This window comes from Oryctolagus cuniculus, chromosome 18, assembly GCF_964237555.1.
Source record: "Oryctolagus cuniculus chromosome 18, mOryCun1.1, whole genome shotgun sequence".
NCBI lineage: Eukaryota > Metazoa > Chordata > Mammalia > Lagomorpha > Leporidae > Oryctolagus > Oryctolagus cuniculus.
Window position 1 is genome coordinate 612,420 of NC_091449.1, and position 21,148 is coordinate 633,567.

Here is a 21,148-nt window from a genome sequence, read left to right on the forward strand (position 1 = left end):
CGCACTGATCCGAAGCCAGGAGCCAGGTGCTTCTCCTGGTCTCCCATGCGGGTGCAGGGCCCAAGCACTTGGGCCATCATCCACTGCACTCCCAGGCCACAGCAGAGAGCTGGCCTGGAAGAGGAGCAACTGGGACAGAACCGGTGCCCCGACTGGGACTAGAACCCGGTGTGCAGGCGCTGCAGGCAGAGGATTAGCCTATTGAGCTATGGTGGTGCTGGCAGAAAGTTCCCAAATTCTTAAAAAAAATTTTTTAAAATTTATCTCAGATGCACACACACAAACACCCAGGAGAGGGGACAGAGACATCCACTGTTTCATGATTCAAATGCCCTCAATAACCAGGGGGCTGAAGCCAGGAGTTGGGAACTCAATCCAGGTCTCCCATGTGGGTGGCAGGGCCCAACTACTTGCTGCCTCCCAGGATCCACAGTAACAGGGAGCTGGAATCAGGAGCCAGAGCCAGGAATTGAAACCAGGTATTCCAGTGTGGCATGTGGGTATCCTTCCTGTGGCTTAATTGCTAGGGCAAACACTTGCCCTTGCCCTATTCTTTTTCTTTTCTTTTTTTTTCCCTCCAGTTATTTATGAAAGAGTTACAGAGAGAGGGAGAGATAGATTTTCCATCTGCTAGTTCCCTCCTCAAATGGTCACAACAGCCGGAGCTGGGCAAGTCCAAAGCCAGGAGCTTCTTCTGGGTCTGCCACCTAAGTACAGGGGCCCAAGGACTTGAGCCATCCTCTGCTGCTTTCCCAGGCACATTAGCAGAGAGCTAGATCGGAAGTAGACCATCCAGGACTCAAACAAGCACCCATGTGGGATGCTGGTGTGGCAGGTGGTAGCTTTACCCTACTATGCCACAACACAGACTGGCCCCCTGTGGTGGAATGAAAAGGCCATGCCAAGGTGGCCACTGGCAAGCAAGTGTCAGTTACTCAGGAATGGCTTTGAAACCCACCTGGCAACGGAGCCTGCCTGGCAACAGGCTGTGATTGGTTGGGGCATAGACCGCCCCTTGACCAGATTGGCTGGTCTTGGCTATATAAGATGTAGTTCCAGCTGTAATAAACGAGTCTGCGGGCTGCTCACCTCAAGCCTGCTTTCACCCGACTCCTGGGGTCTGTGTGGTGACTCTGCGCCTCTTGCCCCACCACGCTGCTCCTCTCAGAAACGAATCCACTGCAACATTGTTGAGAAATCAACAGCAACATCTGGCGCCCAACGTGACTGAGAAAGAGACAACATGTCGGACTCGGCGAGGTCCCCCCTGGATTTCGGCAAGAAGGCCCCTTGGTGTTTTGTGTGCTGTTCGGTTCTGTGAGGGTGAGCACAGAACCCCCTCCTACGCCCCTTTCCTTGTCCTTGTCCTCGGTCTAAGTGATCCCAGGTTAGGCAAACACCGCCCAGAAGCGTACGTCGCTTCTCGGCTCCTCCTTTTACTTTCAGTTCACCTGGCAAATTCATATAAGGGACTGAACATCCCAGAATTCGGAACCAAGTCATCTTCCCTCACTCGAGAGAGGTGACGCTCCGGAGACACCGTGTGGGCAAACGGCCTTGACCTAACGAATCAAGGAAGTCCCCCTCTAAGCACAGGACATACTTACGATCTGATACACCACTATCTGTTTGTCTAACGTAGTGAAACCTCCTGCAAAATGCCATCAACAGCTGAGGTGCTAGGAATTTGTTTTGTTATGGCAGCAGTGCTGTGCGTGTCTTTCTTTTGGCTAGAGCTGGCATGCCGTGCTGCTCTTAAGCACTCAGACATGGGAAAGATACCCCCCTCTCAGAATCTGTGCAGATTATCAAAGATAGTGAATCTGTGAGTGATAAGAGCCTGACACTCCAGGTCCCTGTCTCACAGACAACAGTTGATGACTTAGGGAGAGAGAGCTCCGACAGTGAAAAAAACAATGTAGCAAACAAGGTAGCAATGCCTAGTCGGCCACCCCCCACATACCTGTGGGATGAACTAAGAGGACCTCTAGACAATAACTAGTTCGAGGTCATCCCACCCGCACCCAGTGAGGATCCCCACATTTGTGGCAGTACTCGGACACCCCAGGCTCTTAGGGCAGCAGCTGGACCCCATCCCACCTGCACATTTGCTGTTAATGTAGGAGCGGATGCAGAATTCAGGCCATGGATTCCAACACCCATAAATGACCTTACCACGCTAAAAAAGGCTTCAAGAGTCAGGTTCTGACTCTCCCTACGTTGAACAAGGGCTCACACAATGGGCAGCAAACCTTCAAACTCATTTTGACTGGGTTACACTGCTCAAAGCATGTTTGTCGAGACCAGTTTTTACAGTGGAAAGCCTCCTATGAGGAAGAGGCTGAAACTGTGGCAAGGACTAATGCTGCCTATGGAATAGCAGTGACCTTTGATATGCTTACAAGCCGTGGCACCTACATATATCCTCAAGAACAGGCCCACATTGGAGTAGTTGCCTATTTTGATCAGTCAGAGATTTGGCAATTAAAGCCTTAAATATAAATCCTCCTGATTATAGTTAGCTCTTTAGAAATCTAGTTCAAGGCCTAGGCGAATGCTTCCCCGATTTCTGTGCCAGACTCTTGGAGGCAGTAGAGAAAAGACTACTGCCTGGCCGCAATCAAGACAATTTGGTCAAACAATTAGTTTGGGAAGGTGCTACCAAAGAGGCAAAAGCAGCAATCGCCCCAGTCCGTAATGAAGACATTTCTAAATGGATAGTAGCCACAAAGGAGGTCAACCCTGCTGATACACCCATACAGGCCCTGACTGCAGCCATTAACAAATTGAGCACAAAGAAGTCTAATGACCCTCCAGTTTGTTGGGGATGCCAGGAAATAGGACACCTACGGCGAAACTGCCCAAATGCTGCAAAATGGGGCAAGCCCAAAACGCTGTGTCCCAGATGTAAAAAAGGCTTTCATTGGGCAAAAGATTGCAAGACCAAACCTTTAAACTCCCAGTGGGGCGGCCCTCAGCCCAGCAAGTAAGAGGGAGTCCCACCACCATTAACTGGTCGATGCCTATCTTCAATCTGAGGCCGAAACTGACCCTATATTTAGATGACATTGCCTTTGTGGGTTTAATTGATACAGGAGCAGATGTTACTGTCTTAAAAGCTAGGAACGCAAGAAAAATATGACATTGGAAGACAGCATCTGGACCTGACCTCCGAGGTGTTGGAGGATTAAAATTGGCTGATCAGGTCATCATGCCTGTAACATGGCGAGATGACAATGGAGATACAGGAACCATCTTTCCACTAATTGCTGAGGTTTCCCTGACCTTATGGGGGAGAGATGTGCTCTCACAAATGCAAGCAGTCCTTACTACGGATCACAAATCTCCACAAGCCAGCAGCTTTAATGGAGAGCCTACAAGTAGGATTCACCCCAAGTTCTAGAGGCCAATGCTCACCTCATACAAAAGCCAAGCCCAATCCCCATTGAATGGGAAAAAACAGGAAACATCTGGGTAGAGCAGTGGCCAACCATACAACCCAAACTTAGCATCCTTAAAGAATTAGTACAGGAACAATTGGAGAAGGTACACATAGAACCCTCCAGTAGCCCTCATAACACACCCATTTTTGTGACCCCCCCCCCCAAAAAAAAGAGGGAAAATATAGGCTTCTACAGGATTTGAGAGCCATTAACAAAAATATGAAAAAGATGGGAACATTCCAGGCTGGCATTCCCCATCTAGGGTCCATTCCTAACAGATACCACATAGTTACCATTGATATCAAAGATTGCTTCTTTTCCATTCCCATTGTGGAGCAGGATAAGGCTTACTTTGCCATTACAGTACGGGGGCCCAATTTCCAGCTCCCTGCAAAAAGATTCCAGTGGACAGTACTCTCACAAGTCATGAAAAATAGCCCAGCCATTTGCCAAAGATATATGTTTCTCATGCGACCAGCACACTTAAAGATCAGTGCTTGGTCATACATTATGTGGATGATATCTTACTTGCTAACAAGAATGCAGCAATTCTGAATGCCTAAGTGAGACAGTAAGAAATATACAATTCCTGGGTTTATCTATTGCCACAGAAAAGGTACAACATTTTCCTCCCTTTCAATTCTTGGGTTATCAAATCTCCTCCCATACATCTCCAATGGGCCCAAACCTAAAAGTCAAGCGTAAATACTCAAATTAGTGAACGTCAGCAACTACATGGCCAAATCAATTGGCTGAAGCCCTTCCTTCCCCTAACACCTGCAGAACTTAGACCGCTATACAGTTTACTAAGGGAAACAGCCCTTCTTCAAAAAATCATTGACACCTGCACCCAAATCCACTATAGAAAAGATTAACACCCAGTTATCAAATTTAAAAACCTTTAGATATGACCCTCAGGTGCCTCTATTTGCCATACCCATATCTACCCTCAAGGCCCTCTTAGGAGTTATTTGGCAACGACACGGACCACTTTTTTGGGTGCACATAGCCTGGAGCGATTGTCATAAAATAGTAAACAAAGTAGATGTCATCCTTATGATGGGACTTAATTTAAGATATTATACCAATAAGATATTTAACACAGAGCCAGACATAGTGGTCCTACCACTATCACAATTAGAACTGTCGACATTGATGCAGAATAGCATGCTCTTTCAAACTTTAATGACAAATTTCCCAGGACAGGTTGACAATCACCTGCCAGTGGACAGGCTACTCCAGATGTTACAAACCTTAGAAATAAACTATCCAAAACATGCTTTCCCTGCTAATCAACCTATACCCATGGCACCGTGTGTGTTTACGGATGCCAACACATCACTGTTTGGAATAGTGATCAAATCCTCAACAGAAAAAGATAAGATCCATGTAGAACCCCATGGGGGATCAGTACAGTTGGGAGAAATAAGAGCAATAGCCAAGGTTCTACTCCTTAGCCAGGATGGGCCAGTAAATATATTTTCGGACAGCAAATACTCAGTACAGGTAGCAAAGACGATCCCTTTTGCAGTCTTTAACCTGACCAATAAGCCAATTGACCAGATGTTCACAACACTTAAAGAGCTAACTGAAAACAGAAAATACCCATGGTATATCTCACACGTAAGATCACATACTGAGTTACCTGGCTTTATTTTCCGAGGCAACAGAAAAGTTGATCGTCTTATCTCCTGCAACACGGCTTCCATTGGACACTTAGAACAAGCCCATATTTTATACCAAAAATTTCATATGTCAGCAAGCAGCATAAAATTGCTTTTCCCAGAGCTAACAATGAGCCAATGCAAACACCTAGTGCACTCTTGCAAGAATTGCGCACCCCTCACCCCGTTAGGCCCACTGCAACAAGCAGGAGTGAACCTGTGAGGCCTTGCTCCTAATAAGCTATGGCAAGTGGACGTCACCCACATTAATTCCTTTGGTAAACTTAAGTTTGTCCATGTGGTGGGAGATACTTATTCAAAGGCTGTATTTGCAACAGCCCAATCCGGAGAAAAAGCTAGTAATGTGATAAAGGCGGTTAAATCAGCCATGCTGGTCCTTGGTGTCCCCTGGACCATAAAGACTGATAACGGGCCAGCGTATACATCACAGGAATTTAATTCCTTCTTGAAATCTTGGAACATACAGTCTGCCACAGGTATCCCATACAACCCACAGGGACAGGCAATCATTGAAAGAACTCATAGGACGATTAAAGATCTCTTACAAAGAAACAATCATATGCCCTCAGACCCACAGCTTGCTTTGACTGAGGTCCTTTTCACTATCAATTTTCTTACTTTTGATTCCCAAGGGATCAGCCCAGCTTATAAACACTGGGGATCCTTTCCATCCCAGACCCCAGCCCCTATGGTTAGGTGGGAAGACCCCCTGACAGGAGAATGGATAGGACCACACCCTCTGCTAACCAAAGGTCGAGGATATGCTTGTGTCTTTCCAGAGAATGTGGAACAGCCCATTTGGGTACCAGCCGGAAACATCAAGCCTGCAACTGACAGCCAACCAGAACCAGCTGAACAAGACCGAGACTCCGCCTTGTTAGCAGATGCACCTGCCCTATCATCCAACCCTGAGAAACTGCCCATAGCCATGCCTGTTATTGTTTTATACCCCACTAGCTCTGGTCAGCCCCTCAAATGGCCCACAGCCTGTGTGCGGTCATACCATTCCTGATAACCATTATTCCTCATTCCTACCCCTATCTGAGCAAGCAATCCTGTGGTCTCTTGATTTGAGCGCTGGTTAGTCAATGATGGGTAAGATCCCCTGGGGGACAACCTAAGACAGGCACAGCTGCGTACGGAGACCACATGGAAACGGGGTCTGTTGGGCACCAAAAAGTATGTTGTGCCCAGATCGTTAGATCCCTACAGAGACCCCCAGAGAGTTGATCACACCGAACTGCAAAAGCAAGGTTTACTCGGGAGTACAAGCTGCAACAGGGACCCCATCCAACCAACCGGCACAACGGAGGAAGGAGTGATGTCCTGGTCTTTGGGAGAGTTTTTAAAGGAAAAAAGGGCTACATCAGCAGGAAGAGTTACATACAGCATGGAAGCTCTGGGTACAGGGAGTTACAGCGGGGGCTTACAGCACGGAAGCTTTGGGCACAGGGAGTTACTTTGTTCAGCAATCTCTACTGTGCTGTCCTTGGTCTACCGAGCTAGCTGTCCCTGGTAAGCTTTGATATCTCCAGAATGCCTGAATGCCTGCTTTTACAAGGACCCGGGTCTGCTATGGGAAATGGAGGCTGCTTTTTTTATTGTTTAAAAATGGAGTCACTTTGGTTCTTCAGGTCAACAATGGTATGGCCAAGAATCATGCCTCCCGTTGGTCAAAAATAAATGAAAAGGGGGAAATGTGGTGGAATGAGAAGGCCATGCCAAAGTAGCTACTCAGGAATGGCTTTGAAATCCACCTGGCAACGGAGCCTGCCTGGCAACAGGCTGTGATTGGTTGGGGCATAGACCGCCCCTTGACCAGATTGGCTGGTCTTGGCTATATAAGATGTAGTTCCAGCTGTAATAAATGAGTCTGCGGGCTGCTCACCTCAAGCCTGCTTTCACCCGACTCCCGGGGTCTGTGTGGTGACTCCGCGCCTCTTGCCCCCACCACACTGCTCCTCTCAAACAAATCCACTGCAACATTGTTGAGAAATCAATGGCAATAGCCCCCCTTCTCATATTATTATTTAGAGTTACAGTGAGAATGAGAAACAGAAAGGTCTTCCATCCCCTGTCTCACTCCCCTAATGGCCGCAAAGCCAGGAGCTTCTTCCAGGTCTCCCACGTAGGTGTAGGGGCCCAAGGACTTGGGCCACCTTTCACTGCCCTCCCAGGCCATAGCAGAGAGCTGGATCAGAAGTGGGAAAGCCGGGAATTGAGCCGGCACTGAAGGCAGAGGATTAACCTACTGTGCCACAGCGTTGGTCCCTCTTTAAAAAAAAATATTTGAAAGGCAGAGTTAGAGAGGAAAGGCAGAGAGAGAGGTCTTCCATCTGCTGGTTCATTCCCCAATTGGCCACAACAGCTGGAGCTGTGCCAACCCAAAGCCAGGAGCTTCTTCTGAGTCTCCCATGTGGGTGCAGGGGCCCAAGGACTTGGGCCGTCTTCCACTGCTTTCCCAGGCTATAGCAGAAAGCTGGATCAGAAAAGGAGCAGCCAGGACTTGAACTGGCGCCCATATGGGATGCTGGCATTGCAGGTGGCGGCTTTACCTGCTATGCCACAGCGCTGGCCCCTCATATTAACGAGCCAAAACCACAGTTTTGATATTCTCACTAAAATTACTCCTACTGCCAATCTTCCCTTCCCAGTTGATGTAGCTTGTATCCTTGTAGCAGCCAAAATCAAGCCTTTGAGTCATCTCTCCCTTGCCCTTAAATTAGAAAATCAAGCAGTCTGCCTAAAAACTGATCCAGACTCCATTTCTTTTACCTCTGCAGTCATACATGAGTCCAACCACTATCACATTCACCTCGCCTTCCTACTTTCTTCATCCCAGGCTACAGCCACAGGAAGCCTGACGAGATCTGGGTTGGATCACCTTTCTTTACTCAAACCTTCCATTGTTACAACCACTTACAGATTGAATTCCAAGCCTGACTCCTGCCCCACCTGTCCTGTGGAAGAGGCCTTTGTCTTTTAATTAAACTTTTTTCTGGGGCCTGCACCGTGGCTCACTTGGTTAATCCTCCGCCTGTGGCACTGGCATCCCATATGGGCGTCGTCCTAGTCCTGGTTGCTCCTCTTCCAGTCCAGCTCTCTGCTGTGGCCCGGGAGGGCAGTGGAGGATGGCCCAAGTGCCTGGGCCCTGCACCCGCATGGGAGACCAGGAGGAAGCACCCGGCTCCTGGCTTCGGATCAGATTGGCGCAGTGTGCCAGCCGTAGCAGCCATTTGGGGGGTGAACCAATGGAAGGAAGACCTTTCTCTCTATCTGTCAAATAATAATAAAAAGCTTTTTTCTGATGGACATGATTAAAGGTGTGATAGAGGCCTTCCCAAGGTCAGAAGAAAAAGGGAATGAGATGGGGTTGTTACCTGCTTGCCTATGAATGTTTCCACTGCAGTCCCTATCTGCTTGTATGTCATCATTTCAGGTTAGTACAAAGCAATTAGGTTAACGATGGCCAGCTTATGGCTCAGTATGTGTGTAAAAAGTAACAACATCATCAGTGATATACACATAAAACCATACATTGGGGAAAACACTTCTTTGTTCAGGACTCATTTTAGATAAAAATTTCACCTGGGCCTTATGCAGACATAATAAAAGTAGTTCCTGTTAAGAGGCCTGGGGGGACCGGCGCTGTGGCATAGTTGGTAAAGGTGCTGCCTAGAATGCCAGTATCCCGGCTGCTCCTCTTCCGATCCGGCTCTCTGCTATAGCCTGGGAAAGCAGTGGAAGATGGCCCAAGTCCTTGGGCCCCTGCACCCACATGGGAGACTCAGAAGCAGCTCCTGGCTCCCGGCCTTGGATCCACCCAGCTCTGGCCATGTGGTCATCTGGGGAGTGAATCAGGAGATCAAAGATCTCTCTCTGCCTCTGCCCGCCCTGTAATTCTGACTTGCAGATAAATACATCTTAAAAAAAAAAAAAAAAAAAAAAAAAAAAAAGAGGCCTTGGTGTCTTGTCTCAATGCACAAATGCTCCTACACTTTGTGTTCCCACCTGAAACAGAGGAGACCTGAGGGTCTCAGCCCACCCCTCCAAGTCCCCACATGTACTGGTAACTACCAAGGATGACATTCTACATCTCAGCCCGCTATTGCCAGCAATTTCATATGCTCCTCCATGACGACCTGGATCACAGCTTTAGTGTCTGTTCAAAAGCCCCCAGCTCCAAGGCAAGAAGAGTGGCGAGAGGTCCAAGAACATCACTCACCCGGAGCCCTGGGTGGGGTGAAGACTAGCGACGGCCATGCCACTCCCCAGGTCAGGCTCCAGAGCCAGTTCTGAGTGAGAACCTAGAGAGAGGGAGTGCCCACCCTGGAGCAGAGCTGCGAGCCTGGACAAGCACTGTCTTCTCGGGTTTAGCTATTAACTCGTCTCTCCCGCAGGAAGCTTTTGGAACCCTCAGGCCGTGTCCCTCTCTGCACAACCTCCCGGGCGCCCAGGGTCTGACACTCGGACTCGCACTCCGCCGTGCAGACACGAGGCCGACTCCGGGTTCTGAATCTCGGCTCAGTCACTCTTCCAAACCCCGGCACGCGCTGGTCGCTCCCTGGCACGCTTGTCACACTCCCCCGCTCCCCCTCCTGGGCTGCAGGGACAGCACCAGGCTCCCCTCAGTCGGAGCTTCGGGATGAGGGAGAGCCCCGGAGAACGCAACGCTTAGCTCAGCCGGGTCCCTCAGCGGCCACAGCCATCACGCAGCGCGGCGCGTCACCCGGGCGACTCCGCTTCTGTGTAGCGCCAACAACGGCTTCGTTGGCTTGTTTTCGGGTTAGGCCTGTTCCGGTCACGGTGCCGAGCAGGAACAGACCCGAGGGAAGCCAAAATGACCGCCACAAGCAAGATCCTGGAAGGCCTGGTGCGAGGCGCATGCGCAGAAACCCCAGCCCCACTTGGTGCGTTGCCTTCTGGGTAAGGCAGTTTCCAGTGCCCTCATGGCCATCCTTAGCCTGGATCTCTGAACACTGGGAGCTGCGGGCCACTGTGGCTCAGCCAGCAGGTGAGGGAGGTTCTTAACCCTGCTTTAAAAGGCCGCTTCCAGATCCCCTTCGGATCAGTTGCAGCTTAAATGGAAGGAGCCGTAGCAGGTGCTACTGGGCACAACTGCCTCAGTGAAATAGGATTAGACTTCTACCGTTGAAGTCTTCACAGGTGAACTCTTTAAAAGACACACTTGGCTATTCCTGTGAGCCAATCAGAGGCCTCGAGTACCTCTTTAAAGCAGAAAGAGTAAATAAAGCCTTCGCCTCGTCACATCGACTGCTGCGCCTTAAGGCAGACATGCTGCACCTGCCTCTCTTGATTCTCTCTGGAACTGCTGTTGGCAATAAACTCCTAAAGGGTTCCTCTATTATAATTCTCTATGCTCAAGCTAAATGGGTTTATAATCTATCACCACCATCTGGTGATAACGTTCTTTTCATCTTAAGGGACACTCCACTTAAAATTGGTCTTGCTCAAGTTTTGCGTATGCTGATTAACAGACATGTTTCAGAACTCGACTTCTGGGAATAACTGACCATGCAGGGGACACAGACACTGGCGGTGACAAATACTGCTCCAGCTCACAAAGTGAATTTGTTAGGACAGAGGCTTCCAGACCCAAGACAGGCAGGGCATGCGCTACACCCCTCATATGCAGGAAGCAGCTACAGAAGATGTGATGACTCTATGCTCTTTGACATCCCTTAGGATTAAGGGAATGGGCACTGGCACTGTGGTGCAGTGGGTCAAGTCACCGCCTGTGGTGCCAGCATCCCATATGGGCGCCGGTTCAAGACCCGGCTGCTCCACTTCCGGTCCAGCTCTCTGCTGTGGCCTGAGAAAACAGTAGAGGATGACCCAGGTGCTTGGGTCCTGCACCTGTGTGGGAGACCCGGAGGAGGCTCCTGGCTTCAGATAGGTGCAGCTCCAGCCTTTGCAGCCAATTAGTGAACCAACGGATGGAAGACCTCTCTTTCTCTGCCTATCCTCATTGTGTAACTCCGACTTTCATGTGGGTGACAATTTGAGTCCAGAGCTCCAATTCAAATATAAAAAAAAATTAAGTGAATGGAGTCTCTGAGGGAGGAATGTTGTAGGCAGGCGTATAGGATAAAATTGATCAGATCTGTGAGCTGGAAGACCACGCCTTCACCAGGCTCCTGTGTGACGAACATGGTCCTAACTGACCACACCTGTGCGCCCACCGGCCAATCAGGCTAATTAACCACGCCCCTCTGGAAGTGGATTAAAGGCCTGGAACACGGTGGGCCCGACCCTTCTTTTTGGCCTTTTGCCATTGCAGCCTGTGTTGCCCAGCACCTCCAGAGCTTGTGGCCTTGGGGCCTTCCTGGTCTGCATGCTCCTCATGTGGTTGGCTCCTGGTGCTGGATATGACTCCAGATTTCCTCCCCCCCTCTTAGATAGGGCCCTCGCTCTCCAAAGCATTTCTCCCACTGAATAAAAAACTTAAAAAAAAAAAAAAAGCCTCTTCCAGACTTCTGGGGAGTGTCGTCGCCAGGTGATCACTTAACGTGTTTAGACATGGTTTCCAACTTTGAAGCTCTGGATGCTCTCAGAGGCTAAAAAGTTCTTCAGATAGTCCCACAGGGTGCAGATCCAAATTAATCTATTATTCCATGCAGCTATTCAGAGTTCATCAAGGAACAGCTGGAGCACAAGAAAAGAAATTCCTTATTGCTACCTGACACATGGTCAGAAGCCACAACATCAATTCTGCAATTCCCTACTACTCAGTTAAGAATAAAACTGTGGCGCAGCAGGTTAATGCCCTCGCCTGAAGCGCCGGCATCCCATGTTCTAGTCCCGGCTGCTCCACTTCTAATCCAGCTCTCTGCTTTGGACTGGGAAAGTCCTTGGGCCCCTGAACCCACATGGGAGACCTGGAAGAAGCTCCTGGTTTTGGATCGGCACAGCTCCAGCCATTACAGCCAATTGGGGAGTGAACCATCAGATGGAAGACCTCTCTCTCTCTCTCTCTCCTCTGTGTAACTCTGACTTGCAAATAAATAAATCTTTAAAAAAAATGTTGCTAGTCAGGGTCACAAGCTGGAGAGGAAGTGATATTTAAGTCACCCTAAAACACAGGGTAAGGGGGCCTCTCTTTTGTGGGAACAGGTTCCTGCCACAGCGCCCTCACTGAGGACACACCCTGCTGGACACAGGATGTGGCAACAGAACTTTTTAAGAATAATTGGCCGGCGCCACAGCTCAATAGACTAATCTGCCTGCAGCGCTGGCACACGGGGTTCTAGTCCTGGTTGGGGTGCCGGATTCTGTCCTGGTAGCCCCACTTCCAGGCCAGCTCTCTGCTGTGGCTCGGGAGTGCAGTGGAGGATGGCCCAAGTGCTTGGGCCCTGCACCTGTATGGGAAGCACCTGGCTCCTGCCTTCGGATCAGTGCGGTGCATTGGCCGCGGTGGCCATTGGAGGGTGAACCAACGGCAAAAGGAAGACCTTTCTCTCTCTCTCTCTCTCTCTGTCCACTGTCAAAAAAAAAAAGGGGGGGGGGATAATACATGACCTATTTTTAATATATATCTATTTGTGTACATATCTGCCAATATTGAGCAAATATCTAAGTGTTCTCCTGTTTTTTTTTTTAATTAATTAATTGATTTATTTAAAAGGCAAAGTTAGAGAGCGACAGTATCTTCCATCCACTGGTTCCCTCCCCAAATGGCTTCAATGGATGAAGCTGTGCTGATCTGAAGCCAGGATCCAGGAGCTTCTTCTGGGTCTCCCACGTGGGTGCAGGGACCCAAGGATTTGGGCCATCTTTCACTGCTTTTTCAAGCCATAGCAGAGAGTGGATCAGAAGTGGAGCAGCCGGGACTCGAACTGGCACCCCTATGGGATGCCAGCACTGCAGGTGGTGGCTTTACTCGCTACATCACAGCGCCAGCCCCAGTAAGCCACCTATTAACAAGAGGAGCACTGAATTCCCACGGGAACGTTGGCTCCCAAGAGGACATGCAGCTGCTTTCCCAGACTTGCTTATCTAATAGGTCTTGCTAAACCTGTTTCAAAGAAATCTTAGCTATCGGAGCACGTGCATGCGCTGTACAAATGGCTGATGTGATCCATCAATAAAGAAACACGCGGGGATTGTCCCGCGGTGCTTTGCAGAGGAAGCGCTCCCGTGTCCTGCCTCTCCTTTCACGTGACCCCAACACTCCTCATGTGCTCCGAGACTGTGACCAACTCATCAAGCAACACTGTTTATTCGCTTAATATTTCCTGCTCAATATTAAAGACTAATTTCCTTATGCCATGCATCAACACAATTATGTTTGTTCCTAACAGCAGCAAAGATGGCAGGGAGAAGCGGAAAGGGTACACTTCCCTGCTGAGTGGCCAAGGAGGATTATTTGGTAAATGCATCAAGTAAATTTCACCTATGACATTCAGCAAAGTCCATGTATCATAGGCGTACAACTTCTACAAACAAAACGGTATTTCCCAAGATCCAATGAATTTCTCTAACCAGCATCTAAATCAGGACATGGAATAGTTATTGGATTCCCAGCGACCCTAGCATCCACCTTTTTAACCCATTAACTCCCCAAGAGAATCTCCATATTCTGACTTCTAGCATCCTGTCTCATAACTCACTTTTGCCTATTTTAACATAATATTCATTTATGTACATCTTTTCTTCTCCTCCCACCTAGTAGAAATTCCTCACGAAATTGGAGTATATAGCCACATGAATAAATAAGCCATGACTCCTAAGGATATGATTACAAAACTTTTTTCTTGATTATAAAAAGATACTATGTAATTCTTTAGATACAGGTTTTTGGTATAAAAATGGTCTATATGAATTAAGATATCACAGCTTTTTGTATTAAAATATAAATAACATGAAATTAACCATTCTTAGTGGCATTAAGTACAGTTACAATGTTGTAAAACTGTCACCACCATAAATCTCTCTTTTGTTTTCATAAACTGAAAGTGAGAATGCATTAAACAATAACTTCCTATTTCTCTTTTGCCCCCACTACTAGAAAACATTACTTTACACACTGTCTCCATGGATTTGCCTATTCTAGATACCTAACAATAAGTGGAATCATACAATACTTGTTTTTTAAAAAAATATTTTATTTATTTATTTGAAAGACAGCGTTAAAGGGAGATACAGAGAGAAAGGCCTTCCATCCATTGATTCACTCCCCAAATGGCCGCAACACCAAGAGCTGAGACAACCTGGAGCCAGGAGCTAAGAGCTGCTTCTGGGTCTCCCACGCGGGTGCAGGGGCCCAAGCACTTGGGCCATCTTGTACTGCTCTCCCAGGCCACAGCAAAGAGCTAGATCAGAAGAGGAGCAGCCAGGACACAAACTGGCACCCATAAGGGATGCTGGAACCGCAGGCAGAGCCTTAGCCCACTGTGCCACAGCACAACACAGATATTTTGTTTATCCATTCATCTTTCAATGAACACTTGAGCTACTTCCACCTTTTAGCTCTTGTGAATAATGCTACTATGGACATGGTGGACAAACATCTGTTCCAGTCTCTACAAAGTTGTTGGAGATTTTTGCAGCAAGCCAAATGATAAATCAGGTGGAATCTCAAATAGGACTCAGCAAAAGCTTAAAAATATTTGCCTTTTATAAACGAAAAAGTGGTACACAGAGATACAAATCAATATCAATACTCTATTAGCATGGGATTTAATAGACATTTGTTTCTATCTTGAAATTTTTATCTGTAATATACCTACTGCTCTGTTAATTTTCAGTCTTGTTAGAATTAATCTAGTAAGCAAGCCCCCACAAATACCACACAATAAATATATATAAAATGTATGAATTTTTATTAAAGATTAGAAACAGTGATTAAGGAATGTGATGATTCTGAACTCATTTATTTTATTTTTAAAGATTTTATTTGTTTACTTGAAAGAGTTACAGAGAGGCAGAGGCAAAGAGAGATCTTCCATCTGCTGGTTCTCTCCCCACATGGCTGCAATGAACAGAGCTGCACCAATTCAATGCCAGGAGCCAGAAACCAGGATTTTCTTCCAGGTCTCCCACACGGGTCCAGGAGCTCAAGGACTCAGGCCAGCTTCTACTGCTTTCCCAGCCACAGCAAAGAGCTGGATCGGAAGTGGAGCTGCTGGGACTAGAACTGGTGCCCAGCTACAGTGCTGGCCCCTGAACTCAAGTTTAAAGTCCCATAAATAATATATATACACAGGGACTCAAATTAATATATAAGCATTTCAAGAAATGGATTATACATTTCCAGGGTTTATATGGATACAATATAAAGAACTTGCACAAAATACTCAGGAATTTCAGGTAATAAACTATTAAATGAAAATCAGTAGGGGCCGGCGCTGTGGCATAGTAGTAGGTAAAGTTGCCACCTGGAGTGCCAGCATCCCATATGGGCACCATCTGACTCCTGGCTACTCTCCTTCTGACCTAGCTCTCTGCCGTGTCCTGGGAAAGCAGTAGAAGATGGCCCAAGTGCTTGGGCCCCTGCACCCACATAGGGACCTGGAAGAAACTCCAGGCTCCTGGCTTCTGATAGGCCCAGCTCCAGCTGTTGCAGCCATTTGGGGAGTGAAGTAGTGAATGGAAGACCTCTCTCTCTCTCTCTCTGCTTCTGCCTCTGTAACTCTGCCTTTCAAATAAATAAATAAATCTTAAAAAGAAAAATAAAATCAATATAAACCAAATCATCAATTTATTGAAGAAATAGATTGTAAATTTTAAAAAGGCAGCTTTCTGGGCCAGCACCATGGCTTACAAGGTTAATCCTCTGCCTGTGGTGCCGGCATCCCATATGGGCACCGGGTTCTTGTCCCGGTTGCTCCTATTCCAGTCCAGCTCTCTGCTGTGGCCTGGGAAGGCAGGGGAGGGCGGCCCAGGTGCTTGGGCCCCTGCACCTGCATGGGAGACCAGGAGGAAGCATCTGGCTCCTGGCTTCGGATTGGCGCAGTGTCGGCTGTAGTGGCCATTTTGGGGGTGAACCAACGGAAGGAATCCCTTTCTCTCTCTCTCACTGTCTAACTCTGTTAAAAAAAAAAAAAAAAAGTCAGCTTTCCCTCTATGGTATTTAAACTCTTTTGATCACTTTCATTTACTTGAAAGCAACTGTGGGGGCAGGTGTTGTGGCACAGTGGGTTAAGCTGCCACTTGGAATGCCTGCAGCTCACATAGGTGGAGTGCCTGGTTCCGGCCCCAGCTCCTCTACGCTTCCATCCAGCTTCCTACTAATGCAACCTGTGAGGCAGAGAAGGATGGCCCCAGTATGTGGCTTCCTACCACCTACCTAGATGACCCAGACTGAGTTCCTAGGTGTGACTTCAGAATAGCCCAGTCCTGGCTGCTGCAGGCATTTGCAGAGTGAACCAGTGAACAGAAGAGCTCGTTCTCTGTGTCTCCTGCTCTCTGTAACTCTGTCTTCCATAAATAAATAAATGAATCTCTTTTAAAAGGAAAAAAAAATAATTGAAAATATTTGTAAATAAGGTATATACTTACAGAGTGAACCAGTGGATGGAAGACCTCTGTATCTCTACCTCTCTCTATATAACTCTGCCTTTCAAATAAATACACAAATCTTAAAAAAAAAAAAAAATGAAGTCCCAACATAAACCTGTTGTTTTAGTTTCTACTTGTTAATGAAAAAGGAACTGTCAAAAATTCATTTTAAATGTGTGGGGAGCAACTGGGAGCAACTCAGACTAGACTAAGTTACTGGAATTAAGACTTATTCTATGCATCTGCTCTCCCACAATATGGCGCTGGGAGAGGAGAAAACAGCTTCTACACAGCTGCCTCCAGTTCAACCAATAAACTGTAGGACCTGCTCCTGATTGGAGGAAAGCAGCGTACTCGGCGTGTGGGCAGCCGAGTTGGGATTGGCAGAGGAGGACTATAAAGGAGGAGAGAGACGGCATGCACCAGGAACATCTAAGGGGAACATCTAAGGGAACACCTGTGCAGCCCCCGAGAGAGCCGGCCGGCGGTGTGCCGCTCCCCTGCGGAAGTGGGAATGTGGCCAGGGGGAACTGCCCTTCCACGGAGATGGAAGGGACAGTAGCCAACCCGGGAAGAACCAGCAGCAAACCCGGGGAGGGCCGAGCAGATGAAAGAACAGCGCAGGGTCCTGTGTTGCTCCTCCACGAAGACGGGGAGCGACATAATGGTGCCGTGACTCAGATAGGAAGCCTAGGCAGGGTTTTGTGTCGTTCCTCCATGAAGAGGGGGAGCGACAAATGTGCAAAAGATATGAAGACGTTTTTACCAAGATGACATATGTGCAGGTGAAAAACAAGTGAAAAAATGCCCAACATAATGAAACATCAGGGAAATACAACTAAGACCACACTGAAATACTGTTACACACTGATCAAATAAGTCAAAACTGAAGGACTATATCCATTACTGGCAAAGCTATGGAAGAACTGTAACTTTTGCATGCTGGCAGGAATCCAAAGAGAACCACCATGTCAGATAAGAGTTAGGCATTTCCTAAGAAGTTACAAATTCACCTATGGTATAAATTAAGCTCAGTACTCTGAAGTATCAATACAATAAATGAAACATATCCAGGTGGAAACTTATATTCAAACATCTGTAGCAGTTTTATTTGCAATAAACTAGAATTGTAAACATGTCAAAATATCCATGAGCAGATGAATAAACAAATAGTAAGATATTCACAGAATATCGTACTTCTCAACAACGTAAAAAGGAACTTTTAATGTGTTAAACAGCATGTTATCTTAAGGTAAACATGCTGTATGAGAGCACCAGGGGAAAAATATAAACATTTTATGGTTTCAGCCTTATAAAGTTCCAGAAAATAAAAACTCATCTATTAATGTAAATCAAGTTGTACCTATGGGGTGATGGGTGGACTCCCCATCATGATTACAATGATGGTGTAACAATTTATCAAACAGTATAAATATATGCCATCTATTGCAAATAATTTAGTTTAGTAGAAAAATACTGTGAAAATAAGACTGGATTGCCTACTGCTTTTGGAAAATCACGTTTGATTCCACCATCTCCCCACATGTCCCTGTGAAAGGGCCATATCTCAACCAGTTTACTGCAGTTTCTCCCACTCATTAATCCCATATTTATGTAACAACAATAATTCCTGCTATAATATTACAAGTTACGATGCCACCGTATGGAATTCAGGCTATCAAGGTGTACAGATCCCTTGGAAGACCTGAGGAACAGGTCTCCTACCTGTGCTTAGCCTGATACAATACTCCCCATGAATGAGAATGACTTCATGTTGCTCCCAGCTACACCAGACGGTCACAACTGCCACTCTTCAGACTGCGCTCTGAACCCACACCCTATCATGGCACTCAGAATACAAATCAGGACAGTGGACAGTATCTTCCAGTCTTTCCTTGGTCAGCAGCTGCCTTCGGCAAGCTGTACTCTGCCATTATACCATGTCTTCTGAGGTACACAGAGTTTGGAATTCCAACAAAAGCTGCTCACCTCTTCACTGAAGAACTCAGTTATTTTCAAAGCACCCTATATAGGGAGTAGAACCCCTGAAACAAATGATGGCTTGAACAATGACTTTATTTTTGTACAAACCAGCGTAATAAGGGACAGACAACTCCCACAGCTGGTGATTTGGAAGCTGGAAAGTTCTAGCAAGAGTTGTGAGACCAACAACACCCCTGAAAAATGCAGTCCAGCTCTCAAGGCACCAGCAGAGTTCTCTGGGCCAAACTGGGTCAGGTCCATGCACTAACTCCTCAGAGAGGAAGAAATGAGAGGACAAATGTTCGTGCTGCTTACAGATTCCTGTGAATGGGAGAACATTTCCGTTCACTTACCTGAATATACTGGGCTGAATGGCGTACACCGTGGGCACCGCCACGTGGCAGAGATGTAGTGGCTTCTGCTTCAGCGCTGGCAATGACACAACTGGAAAGCCCCTGAGCCAGTCAGGAAGGGCAATGAATCTCATGCACCTGGAATTTATGCAGACGTCTGGATGTATGAGACTCAATTCAGGCAGATGCATTTTTAGAAAGGATCTCCTGCAGCAGTACTTCCCAGGTGGTTTTTATTATTATTAGTCCATGTGAACTTTATGGTATCTGATGATGTAAGGCACTCAACTGAAGGATTTCTCATACTCCTTGTGGTCAGAAGGGCTTTTCTAAGATGTATTCTCCAGTGTGTAATGAGGTCAGAGCTCTGACTAAATGATTTTATACATGTGCCACCCAGAAGGCCTTCACCGATTATGGATTCTCCGGTGCTTAATGAGGCTAGAGTTATGGCTAAAGGATTTCCCACATTCAGTGCATTCGTAAGGTCTTTCTCCAGTGTGAACTCGCCTGTGTTTAATGAGGCTGGAGTTCTGGGTGAAGGATTTCCCACACTCACTGCATTCATAAGGCCTGGATCCAGTGTGAACTCTCTGGTGTTTCTGGAGACTGGAACTGTAGGTAAAGAATTTCCCACATTGACTGCACTCATAAGGCCTTTCTCCAGTGTGCACTCGCCGATGCTGAAGGAGGGCAGAGCTTTGGCTAAAGGATTTCCCACATTCGCTGCACTTGAAAGGTCTTTCTCCAGTGTGAACTCTGCGGTGTTCAATGAGGCTGGAGTTTTGACTAAATGATTTGCCACATTCACTGCATTTATAAGGCCTTGACCCACTATGAACTTTCTGGTGTTTTATAAGACTGGAATGATAGGTAAAAAATTTGCCGCATTCATTGCACTCATAAGGCCTTTCTCCAGTGTGAACACTTTGGTGTTGGAGGAGCGCTGAACTTTCACTGAAGGATTTCCCACACTCACTGCACTCATACGGTCTTTCTCCAGTGTGAACTCTCCGATGTTTAATGAGGTTGGACTTGTTGCTGAACAGTTTTCCACATTCCTCACATTCATGAGGTCGTACTCCAGTGTGAACTCTCCGGTGCTGAATGAGGCTAGAGCTCTGCCTAAAGGATTTCCCACACTCCCCACACTCGTAAGGCTTTTCACCAGTGTGAACTCTCCAGTGGTCATTGAGGCTGTAGCTTTTGCTAAAAATCTTCCCACATTCACTGCACACATAGCATCGTTCTCTGGTGAGGGCTCTGTGATGCTGGACAAGTGAGTGTTCTCCACAGTTGCAATCAACTTTTCCACCGTTACAGATAACTCCACAGTGGACTCTGCTGTTTGACTCCTCAGTACAAGTGGCCTATTCAAGGAGAAAGTTGAGGCTGGTTAGGGAGTCCTCCCCAACCTCCCTTCCAGTAAAGGGACCCCCTGACACATGGCATGTATAGCTCCTCACAAACAAGGCTCAGCCCACACTGCTGCTTCTGAAACCTTTCTCTCCACAGTGCTGAGTCTGGTGCTGATGCACACCTGCACTGAAATATGGTCGCTTCCCCCAGGCCCCACACCTGCAAAGTTCCTGTCCAGCCTGTTCCCTGGAAAATGTCTCTCAAGATCAGGCCGTACACCACACAAGGGGTGGGCCTCCTGGGGAGATGGACTTGCCTTGGAAGTCCTGATTTGGGACACTCCTTCTAAAGAAGCACTCTGCTCAGAAGGTACCTCCTCATCTTCCACTCCACGCAAACAGCCTAAAAGCAAGAAATGCTGGTGAAGTGACTGTGGTGGGACAGGGTAGCCTCTATATACATATGTGTCTGACAAACCCAGGAAGAAGTCCATGGGATTGCTTGCAAGATGAGGGAGATGGATTCAGGTTGAGAATGAGGCATACTGGGCTGTAAAACTCAAGGAATGGGAGAGAACTCACAAGGTAAAGAACACAACTCTGCTATGTGTTAAAGAGAAGAGAGATAGGACCTAAAACTTAATCCTCTGTAAACAGCATTTGGCAAAACCTTGTCTGCTGTACTGACATGTGAGTACTGTGTTAAATAGCATGTTCAGGTTCAAGAAAATACAACTCCAATAAAGCAGTGCATCTTCAAGGACTGTTTAGGAATGTGTGTGTGCTTCATGATACAATATGTAGAG

The 21,148-nt window shown here is 47.2% G+C and overlaps 2 protein-coding genes across 16 annotated transcripts in view; one reads left to right on the forward strand and one right to left on the reverse strand.

Moving 5' to 3' along the window:
- Positions 1–16,745, forward strand: part of LOC108175681 (zinc finger protein 256-like) — a 103,614-nt gene extending 86,869 nt beyond the window's left edge. For 5 of the 10 annotated variants that reach the window (XM_070063338.1, XM_070063344.1, XM_070063339.1 and 2 more), the window contains one exon: positions 1,169–16,745. The gene's annotated coding sequence lies outside the window, so the exon portion shown is untranslated. The remainder of the gene's footprint in view (positions 1–1,168) is intronic. The other 5 variants (XM_070063343.1, XM_070063346.1, XM_070063345.1 and 2 more) reach the window with 4 other exon arrangements.
- Positions 1–21,148, reverse strand: part of LOC108175679 (zinc finger protein 154) — a 40,363-nt gene that overhangs the window by 14,523 nt on the left and 4,692 nt on the right. For 4 of the 6 annotated variants that reach the window (XM_070063379.1, XM_070063378.1, XM_070063376.1 and 1 more), the window contains 2 exons: positions 20,660–20,745; positions 18,985–20,354 (listed from right to left, as the gene is read on the reverse strand). In XM_070063379.1, coding sequence (XP_069919480.1) covers positions 19,392–20,354; positions 20,660–20,745 — 1,049 coding nt within the window. In that variant the 3' untranslated portion in view covers positions 18,985–19,391. Of the gene's footprint in view, positions 1–1,089; positions 1,228–18,984; positions 20,355–20,659; positions 20,746–21,148 lie in introns of all 6 variants that reach the window. The other 2 variants (XM_070063377.1, XM_070063375.1) reach the window with 1 other exon arrangement.